The sequence below is a fragment of the Poecile atricapillus genome, chromosome Z (assembly GCF_030490865.1).
Source record: "Poecile atricapillus isolate bPoeAtr1 chromosome Z, bPoeAtr1.hap1, whole genome shotgun sequence".
Taxonomy (NCBI): domain Eukaryota; kingdom Metazoa; phylum Chordata; class Aves; order Passeriformes; family Paridae; genus Poecile; species Poecile atricapillus.
Window position 1 is genome coordinate 93,953,991 of NC_081289.1, and position 20,891 is coordinate 93,974,881.

At 43.7% G+C, this 20,891-nt stretch overlaps 1 protein-coding gene across 1 annotated transcript in view; it reads right to left on the bottom strand.

The window, feature by feature from the left end:
• Nucleotides 1-20,891, bottom strand: part of LOC131572621 (E3 ubiquitin-protein ligase Topors-like) — a 37,753-nt gene that overhangs the window by 11,570 nt on the left and 5,292 nt on the right. The window contains exons 2-6 of the mRNA XM_058825871.1: nucleotides 11,686-11,810; nucleotides 10,742-10,800; nucleotides 10,183-10,207; nucleotides 9,352-10,098; nucleotides 7,254-7,904 (exon numbers count right to left, since the gene is read on the bottom strand). Coding sequence (XP_058681854.1) covers nucleotides 7,254-7,904; nucleotides 9,352-10,098; nucleotides 10,183-10,207; nucleotides 10,742-10,800; nucleotides 11,686-11,810 — 1,607 coding nt within the window. The remainder of the gene's footprint in view (nucleotides 1-7,253; nucleotides 7,905-9,351; nucleotides 10,099-10,182; nucleotides 10,208-10,741; nucleotides 10,801-11,685; nucleotides 11,811-20,891) is intronic.

The following is a 20,891-nucleotide window of genomic DNA, read 5'->3' on the forward strand; positions in this document are numbered from 1 at the left end:
GACCCTGTGACAGCTTTCTCGGCTGAGACAGGATGGAGGAGAGGTTTTGTTTTCACAAACCCCTTGGGCAGTCAGTCCTGGTGCTCCTGCAGGGCTCTGAGGAACAGTCGGCTGGAACAGCAGGGATGAGCTGAGATCCTGGGCTGGTGGATGAGGTGGATCAGCAGCTCCGCGGCAGTACCTGGCACTGCCACACGTCCCGGCAGGACTGGGGGTGCGAGGCCACCAGCGAAGAGGGAAGAAGGAGAAGAAGCAGCAGCTCCGTCTGGGTGATGGCGAAATTCCCTTCTCCTCACCGCAGCAGCTCCGCGACCTAGCAAAACGAATGTCTTTTTCCGAAGCCGAAGAAAGCCAGCCAAAAACTGTCCCCACCCTCCTTTCCTGTCCCCTTCCCCCCCTGGGCCCAGTCACTCTTTGTCCTTTATCAATCACCCACTAAATACCCACAGTTAGGTTGTCTCTGCAGCTAATGGGTAAAAATTCCACGGGCAGGCCAGAGACAAAACAAACAAAAAAAAAGGACACCTAGTCCTCAACAACTAGAAGTGTTAAATTTCTATATGACGAATTAGTAGACACAAAACTGTTAACCTGGGCCTCAAATGATGAAGAACAGCTTCAGGATATAAAAACTAAATTATCCTCTGCCCCTGTACTAAGTCTGCCAGACCTTAAAAAATCTTTCATCTATTTGTAAATGTAGAAGAGGGGATAGCTTATGGAGTCCTTTCACAAGACTGGGGAGGGGTTCAGAAAGCCAGTTGCATATCTTTCCAAGTTACTAGATCCAGTAGCCAGAGGGTGGCCAGCCTGTGTACAAGTGATAGCAGCAACAGCTACCTTAACAGAAGACACACAGAAACTTACCTTGAGGGGAAAGATCCCAGTTCATACCCTGCACAATGTGAAAACTGTATTAAGTCAGAGGGCCCCACGGTGTCTGACTCCTGAATACTAAAATATGAAGTAAACCTAATGAGTACCGAGGGCCTCAGATTAGTCACTTTGAAATGTTTAAATCCAGCCCAGTTCCTTATGGGAGAGCTGTTAACTGAACTGAAGCATGACTGTTTGGAAGTTATTAAGATGCAAACTAAAGCGAGGGAAGATTTAGAGGATGAGCCCCTCCCATATGGGAGAATCTTATTTACAGATGGGTCATCACAAATAGTAGCTGGTAAATGAGCCCCAGGGTATGCAGTCAAAGGACAGAGTATACAAGTTTAACAGAAAGGAAAGCTATCCTTGAATTGGTCTGCCCAGTGCTGTGAAATCTGTGCCCTAAAGAGAGGGCTGGATTTACTAGAACAAGACAAAGGAACCATCTATACCGACTCCCAGTATGCATTCAGGATTGCCCATACATTTGGAAAAATATGGGAAGAACAAGGATATTTAAACTCTAAGGGCAAGAACTTAATACATGCAGAGCTAATAAAATTAGTGCTAGAATCCCCAAGGAAGCCAACAGAGATAGCCATAGTTCACATAAAAGGACATCAAAAAGGGGACACCCTTGAAATAAAGGGGAACCGATTAGCTGATCAGGTAGTGAAAGAAGTGGCCTTAGAATAAGAGAGTCCATTTAAAATTCTTAAAATAGAGGGAATATCAAGTGAAAAGAGAAAAGAAGAAAGACCAGTCTTTGATGAGAAAGAATTAAAAGAGTTAGAAAAGATGGGAGGGCAGCAGAAGAATGGAGAATGGTGCACCCCTGACAGGCAGCAAATTTTAAATAAGTCTTTAACTCGAAAGATGATGGCAGACCCACTCAAGTTGAGCCATTGGGGAATACAGGGCTTGTGTGACCACTTTCTAAGGAACCATATGTGCATGGGAGCATATGATGTAGCAAAAGCAGTTACTAAAGGATATTTAACCTCTCAATGAATTAATTAGAAAGTAATGAGAAGAGTACCATCTGGAGGAAGAGAGTTGGCCCTGCAGCTGTTCCAAAATGTGCAAGTGGACTTTACAGAAATTCCCCCTGTTCAGGGATATAAACATTTGTTAGTAATCGTGGATCACCTCACCCATTGGGTGGTAGTGTTCCCAAGCAAAAGAGAGCCATCACAAGTGGTCACAAAAGCAATCTTAGAAAACATCATCCTCCAATATGGGTAAATAAATAATGTTGATTCTGACCGGGGTCCGCATTTTATTGCCGAAGTCTTACAAGAAGTTGTTGAAGCCTTGGAAATGAAATGGAGATTGCATAACCCATGTCATCCCCAGAGCTCCCGAGGAGTAGAAAGAATGAATAAAACCATCAAGAATGTGTTAACTAAATTAGTTGCAGAAACCCACGTGAATTAGCTTAAGTGTCTACTCTTAACACTGTTACAAAGTAGAACAAGGCCCCTATCAGATATCAGAGTGTCACCTTATGAAATTATGTTTGGACTCCCCTTCTTGATAACCCCATATACCACTGGAATTTATCCAGAAGAGGAGGCAGCCACCCAAAAATACCTAAAGGCCATAGGGCGTACATCAGAAGATCTCAGGAAAAAAGGTTATCTTCCCCAAACCTCTCCCTCAGACACTAAGGTACATAACATTGATCCAGAAGACTGGGTATTAGTTAAACCATGGAGCACTGCAGCTTTAACTTCGAAGTTTGAAGGCCCTCTTCAGGTCCTGCTCACCACTAATACAGCCATACAGACCCAGGAGAAGGTGTGGTTACATATAACCTGGATTAAAGGACCTGTGCCACCTCCCACTGAAGAGTCAGAACCAAACACATCACCTACTGAATCTTCTAACAAGTGGACTGTGACCAAGTACTCAAATGATCTAAAGCTAATCCTCCAGAGGAAACCTAAAGACTGTTAAAGACTGTTTATAGCTAAAACAAACAAACAAAGAAAGTGTTAAAGATTGTGGAAAATTGTAGTAATGCATATTTTTGTGTTAAAAGGGTTAAAATATCCCCCTTCCTCTTTCTCCACCTGATTGACTCCAATCTTAGTGTAAATCAATCTCCTATAGAACACCCCTTAGAGCAAAAAGTAAATTGGTAGGGAAAAAGTAGAGGTTATTTGCCCTAGGAGAACAAAAGACCCTGTACTAAAACCAGTGGGGTCTTCTGTAGGAAGGAAGTATAACCAGGAAGCAAGGCTGGGTGAGCGAACATTCCACTTAAAAATAACCACTCCAATCACTAGATGCAACCCAGTGGTCACAGAGGATGGAGGAATGCCTCATACCAGACTCCTGAGAATGCTCTTACTGATCCTACTTGTCAAAGACACACTAGGAAGTCAGAAGAGCCCATGTACTAAATGTTACTGCCAGCTTTACAAGGGAAAGGAAACCAGATCTCTAATACGAGTACATACTAATTCAAACTAAAACTGTGTCAATCTCTCTTTGTTAGCAACCTGTCAAGAGGACAGGAAGACATATTGGATATTATGAAACATAACCACTTATCGGCAACGATTACTTGGGGAGTGTCCTATAGGAGATGCTTGGCTTTGCTTTGAAAATAAGTTTGAAGTTCAAAGGTGTATCAGACTTGGTATAAGAAAATAATAACATCAATGAATGAGAGAGAAAACCTAGAAGCATCTTGTGAGAAAAAGTTGTTAATCAATTTTGTAGAAAAGATCAGTAAAAATTGAATTTAATGAATTGTTGGATCTGTGGGAATACACAAATGGCTGAAGTCTGGCCTTGGGAAGGGATCAGCTTGGAATAGAAACCAATAGAAATCTTAAAATGGATACAAAGAAGACAGAAGGTACCAATTATTGGACAGAGGGGAAAAGAATGGTGGGAATTAAAGTCTAAAATAATTGGAAAACAGTGTGTATCTATGAAAGGGGGAAATGTATAAAACCCTGGTAGGGGAAATGTCCTGTAAAAGATACTTAAAAGTAAGGCATCCTGTTGTTAGGTGGATCCCTAAAGAACTCAACAGGTACTGGTCCATTGGGAGGAAAGAAACTGGGTGTATCTACCAGGAAAAATATAAATTACATGAATGTGCCAGAAAGGGCATAAATCCATTTTGGGGAGTGAGAGAGGTATACAAGTACTGGGAGTTCCCAATGACTGTCAGTGACATCTTTTCGGGAGCCTGAGAAAACCTGTTTTGGATATGTGGGAATGTGGCTTACACTAAATTGACAGGAGATTGGACTGGCAGTTGTACTATCGGGATTATTAAACCGTCATTTTTCCTGCTTCCGAAAGAGTCTGGATCAAACCTAGGGGGTCCCAATACATGATGATTTAGACAAACCTGGCCGATGAAAATGAAACTTAATTGAAATTAGAGGAATGTGGACCCAGTTTTCTCTGAGCCCGAGAGAATTACAGCCTATCAATGGCTGATCTGTTCCCAAGGGAAAGTTTCTTGGGAGCTATCTCGCTCAAAAATGATATTTGTAAACCATTTTACTTTCTCAAAACAGTTCTGTATAACTGCAGATAGTGTGTTTTTTTCTTGTCCCACCAATGGGACAAGAGGTGGTGTTCCCTTGACCAATCAAGTTAAACCTGTAGCGTAAGACCCTATAAAAGCTGAAAAGTTCAGAGAATAAAGGCCCCTTTTCCTAGCAACTCATTCTGGTGTGCTGCATTGAACCCACACTTCTACATCATGTCTAACAGTGACAGAGGAATGCAAACATGGAAAAACAAAATGTGTACCCTCCAAGAGATAATTCACACTTATGGGCCAGCAACCTGGGCTCAAGATGGGTCCTGGGGATACTGAACCCAAATTTATTTGTTAAATTGGATTATAAGATTGCAGACAGTACTCAAAATGGTATCAAACCAAGACTTCCCTCACTTTAGATCACATAAGTGATCCCAGACTAGAACTGCAGTGTATCAAATCAGGTTAGCAGATTATTTATTAGCCAATGAAGGGGGCATATGTAGAAAATTCAGCTCTTCTGAATGCTGCCTAGAAATAGATGACTGAAGTGAAGTAATTAAAAATATTTCAAAAGACATCTGGAAGCTAGCCCATGTTGGAGCACAGAAGTGGACCCCTATGTTCAATACTAGCTGGTGGGATAATTTCTGGACATTAAAAGGGAACTGGTGGGAGAAAATAACCTTTTTTGTCGTGTGTATAATTACTAGTCTAATCCTCCCACCCTGCATGATCCTCTGTATAATTTGAGTTGTAACATCTGCTGTACAAGCAAGCCTAACAATACCAAGGAGCTTAATAGAAAGGAAATAAATCATGGTAATAAATGATCAAGAACATCAAGATGCCAAGCAAATTTACAACCAATATCAAAAATAAAGAAAATTGTAATTTGAAGAAGAAGTAATTGCTAATTGATGCAGATTTGAGCCTGATCAAAGAAGTAGAGGGGGGAAAAGTAGAGAATAAACAGCTAAGGAGTTGATATAAAGTTCCAATGTTAATTATGAATTGTTATGCAAATCAAGTTTCAGTGATTAGTTATGAATTGTTTCTCCAATGTTAACTCCTTTACCATCAGGTATTGCCCCTGCTGCTCCACGTTCATCCAAGATGGTGAGCTACCTAAGACTATAGAGGAGGAGATTACATCACCTAATATATAAATATGGGACTCCCGTAAGACTTAGCAGGGAAAGAATTACCTAGCAAGGACCCCTAAAACAATGAGCCACTGTGCAAATAAAGAATTGGAGTAACACCTCTGACCAGAAGAGACACAGGACAACATCAAGTCTTTGGTCAAAACTTCTCACCTTCGTCACCCTAACTAGTAGAGCCAAGAGTGCCATAGAGACCATGAATCTCAAGTCAGCAAAGCGTCTAGCTAGAAACTCCTGCTAGGAAAGGAGACCCAGACCTGCCGGATGACAGAACTGACATCCTCCTCCTCCACGCCATTTTGGGAGCAGCAGTGGTGTGTGCACACCCCACGGGCCCTCTTCTCTCACTGTTTCCAATAAAGCTGCAAACACTAAAGAGCTGTTTCCCTGATATTCATAACTCATAACTTTAACTCATGAATTAAAGCATTAATAAAATAGTATTTAAGCATCAGGTAGTGTTGCAGTGCATCTGTGTTCTTTGTGTTGTAAATATTACGTTCTGTTAGTATGCTCTGTCACCCCTCAGTTCAGTTGGTTTGCTCCAAGTTGTACTCCTCCAGTCGTCTGCAAATCCATGTTACAGCACTGCCTCCTGGCCCAGAATGTTCTCTGTCCCTCCCCCCGGGGTGTCAGTCCTATGTTAAGCCTTCCCCCTTGAGTGTCAATCCACTCTGATCCCTGCCCTTGCTCCCGTGAACTCCTGTCAATCCTGCCTTGTACAATCTCTGGCTTGGACCTCCCCTTTGGAATTCCTCTAAACCACAATGCCCCAGTGGATTGTTCATCTGCTCGTTAGTTTGTGTCCCCTCTTCATGTTTCCCCATTTGCTGGAACTCAGTGAATCTCACCCTCTGATCCTCCCCTGAGTTTTCCCTATTAGTCAAGAATTTTTAACCACCCCCTGAACCACCCCTATATATAATTCCCTATACCCCTTTGATTTTTGCTTTTTGTCCCTGACCCCTTCAGACAATAAACCAGTTCCTGAAACCCATACAAAGAGCCTCCTCCTCAATTCCTTCCCTCCACACTCAGCTCTAACTATCAGGACATGCTGTCGAGCAATAGCTCTAAGCTCCACTCCAGGTCATCCTGCTCCTGGAGTGTGTCCCATTCTTGGTGTGGTGCCTTGGTGGTGGTGAGCTAACCTGGGACTCTGGCACCATGTCAAGGTAGAACCACACCTTTGCCTTTAGAAGAGACACTTTCCACTGGCTTAGCCTTGCTTGCTGAGCTGATGTTCCAGGCTGCATTGTCTGCCAGATTAGGCAACTTGATTTCGAACAATGAGATCCAGTCATGCAGTGAGGAGATTAACTCACATCCGTTATAACACCTTTTGAGGCAACTCATTAAATCAGTCTGACTGTGAAGTCCAGCACACCTGATGGCATTAATCTAATAGCTCATCAACCTGGCCCTGAGGTTATCAGTGGACAGCTGTTATTACAATTGATTGAAAAGACATTTTCACAGAGGAGCTTCCATTTCCTGGAATTCAGGCATTTCTGAGTATTTTTTGTGTGTTGCCCAGTCCAGTAGTTCCAATCTTATTATCTCCTGGCAGGCATATGCAGCTTTTTAGTAACTTAAAATCAAGGTACAAAATTGGCAATACTCTGATGACAGGCAAGCTTTAAAGTTAAGCTCTAAAGACAAGCGCACTGTATCTATCTTCTTCAACTTCCTACATCCTCCCTGTATGTTGGGGAATGAGGTGAGAAGCTCCTGCTTGGTTCACTGTCACTCCAGCTGTGACACTGGACTGGTAGCTGTTTCTTGACATCTTCCCTTTTCTCTTCTTTGATGGACTCCTCAGAGTCAGAGGACAGCTCAACCACTTCTGGGGTTCTCTCAGCTAATGGCTTAACATACCCAACAATGACACAATTGTCTGAGGAAGAGCCACTGTCGTCTGAGTCAGCACTAGCCTGTAAGCCAGTCTGCAGTTTGGTTCCCCGACTCCCTGAAGCAGAGTCCTCATCAGAACTTTCTGATGACTCCAGAGGAGAAGCTACGGTTGCACGAACCTCTTCTGAAATGGAATAGGAAGGCCCTGGAGTTTCATCATCCCAGGGGGCCTGCCCAAGACCAGGTACAGACAGACTATTATCTGGCCCTTGTGGGTACACCACATCTGGAGATATTGTAATAATAGATGAGTCTGAGTGGCTTCCTTCCTCGTATGATGGTGCAGGACAGTCATAATTGGCATGCTGATTGTATGCTTCTAAGTTAAAAGGACAACGAGCAAAACTGATGAATTCATGCAGGAAGTGTTCTGTCTGATTCAGCAAAAATGGCTTTAAATCATCAGCAAAGGCCTGGCTTTCCAGATCATACTGTCATGGAGTGACTTTACCTTTAAGGCGGTTTTGAGAGCTAAGGAAGTTGAAGCTGCTGGTGACTGATGGGAGTCTTTTCTCCTGACCAATTATCGGTCATTTCTAAGAACTGACAGCAGTTTTGACCATTGAAAAGTGAGATCAACCTGTGAACACCACCTTAAGACCTAAGCCTGGGAATTTCTTTGTCTCTTTGTTTCCTGGCTGTGAAAGGTAACAGAGCTCCAGCTGGCCTCCCGTTCCCTGCCCAGGCCATGCGGCCGGGCTGGGCTGGGCTGGGCCCAGCGGCTCCCGGCCGGGAGATGGGGCCTGCGGGGATTGCCCCGGGCTCTGGCCGGGCCAGGCCGGTCCCTGGCTCGGCTGCAGTTTTTGCCGTGATGGAATTCACCAGAGACTGCCGAGTAAAGAAAGAAAAAAGCTCTTGACCTGCGGTGTGCTGAGACAGGGACCACACTCTCCAGAGCAGCCATGAAGAATCTTCCATCGCAGACAGCTCCAGCTGCTGCTCCGGCAGAGATCACAGAACCATCTACAAAAGCCTGGGCAAGATTTTAACCTTTTCATTACCCAGATGAGACTTACAGATTAATCCTTTTATCCAGAGAGAGAAAAAGAGAGTAATCAACATGTAAAGAGACTTTCTAAACTATCAGAGACAGTGAATGAAAGAATTAAGCTTCAGAAAAGGTAGAGAATAAGGAGATGCTTTATAAGCTGAAATATTTGTTTGTTAAAGCTATGGAGATGGACAATAGGGTCTTGAAAAAAATCCTTTAATTCATGACAGAGTATATGGGGAGGAATGGAGTGTTCAAAGTGTGGATTTTGAGCAAAAGGTAATTGCGATACAGTGAGGTGCTGGAACAGAGTGAGATAGAGTAAGACTTGAAGATTTGAGGCCTTGAGAGCCAATGAGAAAACTGTTCCCAGGAAAGCTCACAGAAACAGATGAAAAGAATTTTTGCATTTGAATAACTCATCCTTAAAAATAACATCCCTAGACTCATTGACCCATAACATACCTCAGAGTGATATGAAATGGGAGGAGTGAACTGATAACAAGATTTCTGGGCAGCTGGCATCAGAAAAATAGAAAGCTATAACAGAAATAGCTTTCTTGTGGAAAACTTCATAGATTAGCAGAAGAAGACTTCTGTTTCTCTACAAAGACTGATAAAAAGACTCTAGCAGGAATTGGGACTGTTTTAAACACCAAAGTTCCAAAGTTTTTGTCTCTATGTTGTCATGTGAACAAGGGAGTGGTGGGTAGTAGGGGATAAAAAGGGTTTTCTGGAAGTTTATTCTGGTGTTCTTATTCTTGTAGTTTGTTAATAAACTTTCTTTATTCCTTTTTAAGTTTTAAGCCTCTTTTGCTCTTGCTCTAATCTATATCTCACAGCAAGAAATAAGTAATTTTTTTTAGTTACTGTTTTAAAACCACGACATACCTAGTTACGTTACTCATGATTATGTGCTGCACAATATTAATCAGAGATCCATGGGCACCAAACAGGACTGTAAGTTCTCTCTTCAGCCAAGGAACCAAGCGGTGAAGGCAAGCAGGGTTGTGGCGGAAGAACTCTGCCGAAATCTCTCGATGGCGGCCACCGTCCTGAATGCTGTGGATGCGCACGCCAGTGCGGTACAGAGCCCTGCGGAAGTTGATTATGTCCTCCTCCTGAATCTGTCGCAGAGATCTGCCCTCTGCGCTGGCCTTTCTCCTTGAGGCCAGCCTCCTGATCATCTGCTGAATCTCTCTGTGTCTCTGGCGCGTTGGCTCACTCGACAACCCTTCAAACAGCATCCCGTTATCTGGAGGGGACAGCATCCGTCGGGAAGGGGAACTGCGCGCGCGGCGCTCCCGCGTTAAGGTAGTGCGATAACGAAATCTCCGGCCATCAGGGCTGGCAAAGGAGCTAGTTTCTAAAGGGCTGAGTACATACTCCTTAAAGTCATCTTCAGCACGAATCGTATGGAAAATGGAAAAAAAGGGTTGCTTGCAGAGTGGGCATTCTGCTTTGTTTTTTGACCATTCCTGGACACAGCGGAAGCAGAACCTGTGCAAGCAGCGATCTAGATATGCAACGTTGTCAAATCTATCCAGGCAGATGGGGCATTTGGAGTCAGGAGATGCATCTGTCGGCAGCTTACTGGTGCTGGCTTTTGGCGAAAAATTGCTATCTTCTGTAATCTCTCAGCTAACAGAAAGCACCTAGTACCTCCCACATTTTAGGATTACCATTTGGCTAGTCAGGTCATCCCTGCTGCAAAGTACCTTGGAGTATGAGTCACATCCTGACCTGTGAAGGACGGGCTGAGTTTACTCACTAAGATCAGGAGTTTTTCGAAGCAGATGCTCTGTGTGCATCTCCTGTCTCTGCTCTTGGCTGTTAGCCAAAGGGTGCCCACAGGGTCCCAACTTGCAGTAGAGATTAGAGGGTCTTATTTTTTTTTTTCTTTCCTTTAGTTCCCTGCAGTCTCAAGGACGGGTCTTAAGCAGCCATCTCATTTTGATATGAGCTGCAGGCAGCTGTTGGATGGCAGCATTGCTCACTAATATGTGAATGGGAATTGAGTCAGAAACTCAGAAATAAAAGGTTTAGCTTCCACAACTGCTTCTTTAAGCCACACAGTTCTCACAATCTAGTGAACTATTTTACTTTATAAAATAATCATGTTCTAAGGGAAAAAATAAAATTTTCTTTAAATGAAAATTAATTATTATTGTCTAAGCAACAACACAGACTCAGTCTCCTGGACATGAAAGAACATATACAGTCTAAACCAGTATCATAATCAAAAAGACCAAGTATGTACACCATGTAGTTACTTACCAAAGAGACTGAGTATTTGAAAATTGCATGCCCCTCTTTAGGAGTTCCCTGGGTAACAACTGAAAGGGAAGATAGAAAAAAATTAGCATGATCTGCAGACCTTTATTTCTGAACATGGAATAATATTTAATATTCCCTGGCACAGGCGCTCCTATGCAAAGCCTTCAAGCTCTGAAATGCATTGCCTTCTACCAGCAAGCTGTACATCCTCCCATCATTCCTCACACTCCTGCAGGGATGCACATCCACTGGCCAAACAGTGCCCACATTAGCAACCTGATGCCTTAAATACACTCAACGCCTTCCCTCTGGTTGGCTGATGGCAAAGAATCAAGTTAAGCTGGAAAGGTCAAGTGGAAATCACTGAACAGAGTGAGCCATATTGCAGACACAAAGTGAGCAATGAGTTCTCAAGCTATGTGAGAACTGGGTCAAAAAGGGCCTGAAACAGAAGCTGTTAAGCAAAGGAAGAAACCAAAGTTGTTATTTCAAAGATGGTCCATGTGGCAATATTGTTCTGTGGCCAGGATCTGCTTTGCTTTTGGCTCTGCTCAAGACTGAAGGCAGTTTAGAACTGTAAGACAGCAGAGACTGTATAAAGCAGATACAAGCTGCATTGTGAGCAGCAGCCATTTACAAAAGCAGGAAGGTGAGCTGGAAAAAGCAAAACCAACAATCCTGATGAAGGGAAGAAATTATATCACATGCTTTTACAGATAGGCAAGGACAGCATTGAAAACCTTTCACACTCACTAACAGGGAAAACCACATATACAGAACTTTTAACCTTCAAAGGATTTAATGCATATTGTTCTCTTAGGTCACAATGTCTAAGCTTCCAGCCTGTCCACACAGTGACTAACTCCAATGCCTCAAAGAAGAGCAGTAAAACCAGCAGCGACTCCATCCTCCTGAGAGAAGGATACTAGCAAGACAGTACTTACAAGAATCCCTGTAATACACTTTGGTAGGTATTTTAAAACTGACAAAGGTGTTGCTTTGTGATCCTGGGCAGCTTCTGGTCTTTCATTGCAATGTATTGATAGCACCGAATGTAGAAACAGGGAACCTTGGAAAAAGAGATGCATGGCAGGTGTGAACACTACTAAGATAACCTATGCTTTCCCATGTTGAATAAACTCAGAAAAAGCGTTCCAACCCAAGACTGCAGAAACTGGTGTAAGACAATAGCAGAATCCTGCACTGAAAAATTTAACTGGGAATTTGTATGGAAATACAATTTCACTAGAAGCCTTAGCCAGTTACCCTCAAATTATTTGACCTTGCGTCTCTGAAAAAAACAGCCAACACTGTGAACAGGGACTGAAGTGACATCCTACTATAACAGCAGCTCCTTAGAGAGGATGAGCCAGGTCAAGTTGAGACCATAAGGGAGAGAATAACAAAGTTAATTCACATCCTCTCTTGCTTCCATGACAGCTGAGCCCTGCACATAGAAAGGCTTCTGGGGCTCCCTCCTCTGCTCCTTGTATACAGTGGAAATGCTGCTTTTATTGTATGCCACATCATTATGTTGCAGCTGGAGAAAGAAAAAAAAAAGCTCTTTTTGTACTTGCCTATAAACGGTCAGGTCATGAAATAAACAAATAGCAACAAATTATGAGATCCATTCAAACTGCAGCTCTGCAAGCACAGAGTATTCCCAGGTAAGCAGCCACTTGTCCATTTAATTATCTTCCCCCCCTTTTTTTTTTTTTTTAAATTAAACATACTTTGGACATATAAACAGCCAATATGGAAAAGCCTGATTTTCAGAGCCCCAGCATGCTCTGTAAATGTGGCAAGTTCTCAGAGTCAGGCGGATGCTGCACATTTAAGTTACGTAAGCAACTTTCACTAGAGAATATATAAAATGTCGAAATCTGATACTATGCCTTATGTTCCTCTGTTTCAGAGTACAAAAGTTAAGAACTGCTGCAAAACTCCCAAAGGTTTTCAGTCACAAAGGTACAATCTACATGCTTTGAGCTTTAGATATTTGAGGAGCCTTTTAAGATGAAACTTGGTGATTTGAGAAGGTTTAAAGGTTTAATTTTTTATTTAATTTGTTTAATTTTAGCATTCCTGGAGTGTGGAAAGTTAGGTGTCCAGCTGGATTCCACAGTTTTTAAGACTTTTTTTTTTTTTTTTTAATTCTGAGGTAAAATAATTTATCTTGATAATCACAAAAAGGCAGTTTACAAATATAATCACGTGTGCTTTCCTTTACATGGACACGTGATGAAACTGTCTGCCAGCAAAACAGCTGCTAAATGCTAAGAAGGTTTGCAATCAGCCTGCAATATAAAAATCTACACCCTCTCCATCCAAATTTACATGGCATAGTACTACATAAAGAGATAACATAAACACTGAGCAGAAAGCAACCACGTGAAATAAATGCAGCAAATATTTGCTTATCCAGCCACTAAATAAGGAAAATGCAACCTAGACTGAGACAAAAATGGAGAGTCCTTGTTTTTCATATGATACAAGCTATTCTCATACTCTTGCTTAAAAAGGTATGTGAACAAGTTGAAGTTACAGTGTGGTGGAAGGAGAGCACAAGCACACTCGTGCTGTGCCACATCATATTCATTGTGTTTTAAAGAAAACTTAGCTCATTTCTTGCAGCACTTGTGAAAGCAGGACAAAAAATAGATGAGGGTGGGGCAAGAAGAGAATTTGAAATACAGAAACAGAGCAAACCCCCATTCTCTTTTTCAAGTTTCAAAGGCATCCTCGTTTCCATATGTATATCTGAAAAATGAAAGTGCAAATTTACTTCTACGCTTTTGGATGTGATATTGTACGAATCTGTAATAGGCTCACAGTCTGAAGAGATACAACCTGGAGCCCAAGCCATCTCTGAAGCACCAGCAGAACAAAACCTGTGCAGGATACAGCAGCCAAGATCAGTACATAGCAGCAGGTCAGCCCCTCAGCTTGGTCTGAGCTGCCTGTACTTCACAGACCATAAAAATAGAAAGTGGCATGTTTTTAAGAAAGCACCAGCATTCCTTAGTGCTGCAGGTTAATGATATTCTGTTAAAGCCATATGGATCACTGTCATGCAGACACTAAGGAGGAAGGAGAAGGGGACAGGGTGATGAAGAAAACTGAGACAAGAGAATGGGAAAGCTGATGAAGAGAAGCTGCATCTCCACTGGTCTCTGTTGCTATCACACAGTCAGGAGGTCATCCTGAATATGGAAATTTAATATGCTGTCCTGGTCTAGGGCAAATTTGGGAGAAAACCTCTGAATGGGGTCCCTCCAGAAAGCAAATTCAAGCAGCCCCTACCTCAACTGGTTCAGGAAAATATTTCCTTAGAGAAAAGTGGAAAAAACCTGTTAATTTAATAGAAATTGAATAATGTTAAACAGTAAAACCTCTTGCTGTTCAAAGAGGTGGCACATCCAGGAAAGTCCTTGTTGTGGGGTGTAGCTGGGCTCGCTCAGTCTCGTATCAGTCCCTCTGATGCTGGAAAGTGCCGAGGCCCAGGTCTTGATGGACCACAGGTGTGAGATCCCGGTATGTGTCTGGGTTTTCAGTCCAGAGCAGGTTTGAACAGATCCAAGAAAAAGAAAACCAGTCCAGGAAACTTCTCTGCCTCAGCTAGGTAAAACTAACCAAAAGCAAAGGAAAGCTCTGTCCTGCAGTCTGTCCGTGCTGCAGACACCACAGTCCAGGAGCAGGATGTGGGGGAGTGATGTTTTTCCTCAACACAAACTGCGGTTTCTTCTTCCCCCCTTCACTCTCAGAGCCAGTCTTAAAGGTGCAGAACTTAATATGTAACATAAACCAGGTGACTGGGGATACAGACATCATAAAGTCACCGCATGACATATGCCCACTCCCTAGGCCCAGGTAGAAACACTGGTTCCAATGTCTACTCCTCACAGAGATTCCCTATCTGGCACAAGGTAAAAAGCAAATTAAGATCTGGCTGAGAATCCTATAATCCAAGACTACTCCCTCAGATATTCCTTTGGACACCAGCCAACTTTTGTGCCTGATGCCAGACTCTAGATAATGCAGCATCAGCCCCTTATGGCCTGAAAATTGAAAGTGCAAATTTACTTCTACCCTTTTAGATATGATGCTGTACAAATTTGTAATGGGCTCACAGTCTGAAGAGACACAACCTGGAGCCCAAGCCATCTCTGAAGCACCAGCAGAACAAAACCTGTGCAGGGATACAGCAGCCAAGATCAGTTCATAGCAGCAGGTGAGGGAAAGGTGGGAGACAAAGACCCCAGCTGCTGCCTGTGCTGGTGTGGGTGCTGTGTGGGGAGGAGGCCAGCAGGCATACCTTTGCAGCCTGCCTTGAACCAGAGGCATATCCATACAGAGGCACCAGGGTCAGACAGCACTTCAGGTGAGACACTCCTCTAAGAAGGCTCCAGGTTACATGCAAAACCTAGTCATCATTTATGCAGGCATCTAAGAATGAGGAGAAGAGGATGGTCTGGCTTTGGCTTGGGTAGCCAAAACTTTCTTCACAGTGGCAGGTATGGGGCTTTGTTTTGGATTTGTGATAAACACAGGTTGATAGCACAGGAATGTTTTTGTTACTGCTGAACAGTGCTTCCACAGAGCCAAGGCCTTTGCTGCTCCTCGCCTACCCCACCAGTGAGGAGGTTGAAGGAAGGAGGCTGCACAAGGAATTGTGAGAGGACACAACTGAACTAAGGAATATCCCAGTGCCATACCTTACAGTGCCATGCTTAGCACACAAATCTGGGGGGGAAAGTAGAAGGAAAGGGTGTTCAGATTCATGGCGTTAGTCTTCCCAAGTCATCCTTACGCATGATGTAAGCATGATGAACAGCATCTCCCTGATCTCCTGGAGATGGGTGAACACTTGCCTGCCTGTGGGAAGCAAAGAATGAATACCTTGATTTGCTGTACTTCTTTAACTGTAGGAGTTAAACTGTTTTCATCTCAATCCAGGTGCCCCTGCCATAAAACAGGAGGAGGATTCTTCAGGAGCTAGATTTCTTGGACGAAAATAAAGTGCAAACGCAGCAGTATTATATCTGAGAGCTGTTTATCGGTAAAGAAGGGGAAGTGTTCCTACCCAAGTGGGACAGAAAAGAGAGCAGAGAGCGAAAAAGCGAGGAAGAAGCAGAAGACGGGGCCAGGTCGCTGCGCCCGCTTAGGGTCAGCTGAGCGGCCGGAGCTCGGCAGCTGCGAGCAGCTCAGGGCTGCGCAGCTCTTGCAGCGTCCGGGCGCGGTTCCCGAGCGGCGGCGGCGGCGGCGGCGGCGCGTTCCCAGCGCGGGCGAGCGAGCAGCGGGCTGGGGCACGGCGGCAGCGGGGCGGCGGTGCCGGTGCGGGCAGCCCCGGGCAGGGAAGCTCCGCAGCGCTGGGATGCGGCGGCACGGGCTGCCGCGGGGAAGCGGCGCGGACAGGGAGCGGGACCGCAGGCAGGGAGAGGCCGGGGGCGAGGAGGGCCGAGCCGACATGCCTCCGAGAAACTAAAGCACAGGGGCCTCGGTTGTGTGGCAGTTAATTGCTTTTGTGTGTTAAGGCTCCTCCCGGAGCCCGATTTCCCAGGCATCCGGGCACCTGCCCCACCGGCAGGTCGGGTCACTCGCAGCCCGGTCGTGGAAGCTTTCCCTGCCCTGCTTGGCTCCCAACACGTGTACAGCCCTTACAGTAATTTTCCACCTCACTTACAACACATGTTGACGCATAAATAAAAATCAAATCGGTCCCTTTCTGGTATGTGAATTTATGATTCAGAAGGTACCACATAGTGATACAGAAATACCAAATAATGAATAGGAACCCTGCAAGGATTTTAGTTTGGTGCTTGTTTGTAGCTAAAGCTGAATTCATTGGCGTTACCTCAGGAGCCTGGACGTTCAGCACATGTGTTTGTATGTGAACAGTCACCTTGAAGTCACTGTGAACAACTATCACAGTCATGGGAAGCTTCATGTCTAACACAGATCTTAAGCCTACTGCAGATGTTTACACAGAGCTTGGTATTTAAAATTTTATGCTTTTATTTATTTTGATGGGTTTATTTGCCCCAAGTCAGGTGAATAATTTGTATGGGTTTTGAATTTATTCTTCTAAAGAAAGGAAAAGGGGAAGGAATTGAAAAGGAGAGTGTGGGACAAATTTCTCCTTCTTGCAATAAGCACTTCTACCTGCTGCAAAATGTATTGTCTACCCACAGTTACATCTGAAAAGTGACAATAGAGAACACAGAGTGTGTTTTCTTGTGTTTGAGAGCCTTTGTAGCAATGTGGAGTGACAGCAGGATGACTGCAGCTGATGAAAAAAAGATATGATTATCAAGCTGCATAACCAGCAAATTATTTCACTTGTTTGGGTTTAAATTCTTTTTCCTTTTGTGCTTTAATGCTGGCACTGAGCTTTTGGTTCACAATAAAAACAAAATATGGCCCTAATTACAGTTCATCACGTTCGTAATTTTTAAGTGATTACTTTGCTGCTTGAATCACTGCAAAGATAAAGTCAAAATACCATTTATATCATTTGCAATGGAGAACTGTGAAAACCACTCTACCAAAAAAGAGTTTGTTGAATAAAAATCTGTTGTCTTAATGACTGTAATCAGTAACACACGTAGTGTGAACAAAGTAAATGCTGTCTTTGTCTACTGGTCATGTTGTGCTCTTAGCTGCTGCAATTATTTCCAAATGTGTGGAAGAAAATGCCTTTTTCTCTTCCTTAGAGTGACTGTTGTCCTTCTGTTCTTAAGTGTGATGTGTGCCACAGAGGAAGGAACTAAATTAGCTTACTGTCTATGTTTTTCTATCTCTCCAAGTCCAGAAATCACTTTTAGAGCAATCCTGAATAGCCACACATCTGTACCCAGTTGAAAGATTATTATGACATTATTATTATTAGAAATCACTGCAGCAACAACTTGCCAAATGAACCGTTAAAAGCAAGCCAGACTCACTGAACCACAGTAAAATCGATTAACAGCTGCTTGGGGCAACATATGGTCTTTGAAGGTCTTTATCTTTTTAACCATTTGTCTCTTCCAATGTTTGTGGCAGAGCCCTCCACCTCTCCTTCATTTGAATTTAAAGAGCCATTTCAAAAATAGTAACTTCCTCTTAGTGATAAGCTCATTTAGTGGTGTGTCACTGTTCAACTGGACCTCTACTAACATGCAGAAATTTGCATTAAAGGGAGAAAACACCTTTTACTATTAAGGAAAATGGTGTGTTCCTTATGCTTTGGGAACTTCACTTGAGCCTTTCTGGCTGTTGCTTTGCCCTGTGCCCTGAGCACCCCTTTTGTGGTTGTTGTTTTTGAGTCTGAAGTTTCAGAGATGATAAACCATTTTTTCTTCAGATGACAAAAACACAATTCCCATAAACAGAGTTTCCACATTTAGAGCCCACTGCAAACCCTGAGCAGCAGCTTGCCTGTGCCTTAGAGCATGTGCCAACACTGCCGTCTAGCTTCCACAAAGGCTTTGTGAACTTTTGCTTCTCGGTTGCTTGCATTCATGTATGAACACAGCTTTGTCAAGCCTCTCTTGGCGAGTCAAGGTCCTGTAGTATTGACTTCTGTTTGGAAACACAGAATCATTTGTGGTCACGGCACAAGATGAGAGATGGAAGACTGCAGCAACAAACAGCAGAGGAGATCTGAAGTGGTAGTGTATCAAGAAAGCTCACCGTCTGTGTTTGCAGATAGGGAAATTAAACCCATCTGTCCAAACTCTTACAAGATACCTGGCAGCACAACAAGGCAGAAAAAACAATTCCAGGTCTGTTCAGTATTTCCAATGACAAAGCATTTGCAATGTCACTGAATAGGGTCTCCTGACATATCACCCCGTGATATGTCCTTTGGGCTCAGTGTTGAATGTGTGTGTGTGTCTCTCTCCCTTATCCTTCCGTGTCTCATACCACAAATACAACGTTTTTATTCTTTCCCCACAGCAGCTGTAGTTTTTGCTTCTTGGTCTATGGTGACCTGGAGCTACTTGTCTGAAGTAGTCTGAAGTACTGTGTTTAGGTTTTATATGCATCTTTTTTCCTGTCATCTTGGGATTTTAAAAGTTTGCATGGTTTCCATTTACCATGAACTTGCAGTTGTTTACCAAAATCAGTATTTATATAACCTTTAGGTTACAGATGGTACTGCATAAATAATAAAGAAGATAATGAAAGCATATAATTTTTTTTAAAGAGGCAGAAAGTTCTGTTAGGGCTCTAGAAATCACACAATTCCTCCATTTTCAAACAGCATGTAATGCAAGAATGAAGCAATTATATTTGAACTTTCTGTGTGGTGTAACCACTTCCCTGGGCAGCTTGTTCCAATGCCTGACCATCCTTTCAGTGAAGAAATCCATCCTGATGTCCATTCTTGGCACAACTTGAGGACATGTCATCTCCTCCTGTCAGTAGCAGCCTGGGAAAACAGACTGACCCCCACTTTCAGGTAGTTGTAGAGAGTAGTAAGGTCACCCCTGAGCCTCCTTTTCTGCAGGCTAAAAATCCCACATCCCTCAGCTTCTCCTATAGGACTTAATACACCCTCCACCAGCTGTATTGGCCTTCTCTGGACACTCTTCAGCACTTCAGTGTATTTCTTGCAGTGAGGGGCCCAGAACTGGACACAGGACTTGAGATGTGGTTCACTGAGTACATGGGCATGGTCACTGTCCTGCTCCTGCTGGCCACACTAATTCTGGTACAGGCCAGGATGCCATTGGCTTTGTTGGCCACCACGGGCACATGGCTGGCTCATGTTCAGGCACTGTCAACCAGCACTCCCAGGTCCTTCACCTCTGGGCTGATTTCCTGCCCCTCCTTCCCCAGCCTGCAGCTCTGCACAAGGTTGTTGTGTCCCAAGTGCAGGACCTGGTACCTGGCCTTGTTTAACCTTACACACAACTGGCCTTGGCCCATGGATCCAGGCTGTCCAGATCCCTCTGCACAGCCTTCCTGCCCTCCAGCACATGAGCATCTGTGTCACAGATTGTCATCTGTGTGCAGATTGTCATCTGCAAAGTGACTGAGGATGCACTTGATCCCAGATCATCAGTGAAGATGTTAAAGAGGACTGGCCCCAGCACAGACCCCTGAGGGACACCACTGGTGCCCAGCCCCCAGCTGGATGCAGCAACATTCACCACCATTCTCTGGCCCAGACCATCCAGCCAGTTCCTAACCCAGCACAGACTGCTCCTGTCCAAGCCATGGGCTGCCAGCTTTTCCAGGAGTGTGCTGTGGGAGACGGTGTCAAAGGCCTTGCTGAAGTCCAAACAGACAACATCCACAGCCTCTCCTGCATCCACCAGGTGGGTCACCTGGTCATAAAAGGAGATCAGGTTGGTCAAGTAAGACTTCCCTTTCCTAAACCTATGCTGTCTGGGCCTGATCCCCTGCCTGTCCTGTATGTGCCATGGGGACACACTCAAGAAAATCTGTTCCACAACTTTCAACTTAACCAGGTAAAGCTGTCCTTACATATTCTTATCAACCTTATAATTAACATGTATCCATGGGTACTGTTTCATGTTAATGAGATAAGATAGTATTTGAAGGAGAATCTTTTGTCTCCATTAAAGCAGCTGTTAGTGTGGCTGCATACCTGGGTGAATCAACTAATCATTTCATTAAACAAAAGTCCTCTTAGCTATGCTAATCAAAAGCATGCTGATCACAATTTTCCAAACAAACCCCCTGAAACCTAAACAAACAAACCACTTCAAGACTAATAAACCAGTCCTGCTCTGATATATAAGCTGTGCTTTATTAAAAAGGATTAAAAAGAAAAAAAAAGATCTGAGGGAGATTTCATCAGCATTATGCATATAATCCTTTAGCCATCTCTGGTGATGTCATCTGAATGGTTAATGCTGCCTAAACATAATTATTTTCTGTATAATTTTGAATGTGACAGGAAACACAGGCATTCTGCTCTGAACTGCATCTTCTTGGGTGAGAAGAAGATGGTGGATGCTGTACATTGACACAAAGCCCTTCTTATTAAATCCCAGAAGCAGGTTGAGGGGGTTTCTATGTTATTCTTGACTTCTGTGAGCAAGCACATGAGCAGATGCTGAACAGAATTTGAAAAAAAAGGAGAGGTGAAATATATAACACTGTCTGAGCAGCTTCATAGACAGCTTTTTCAGAG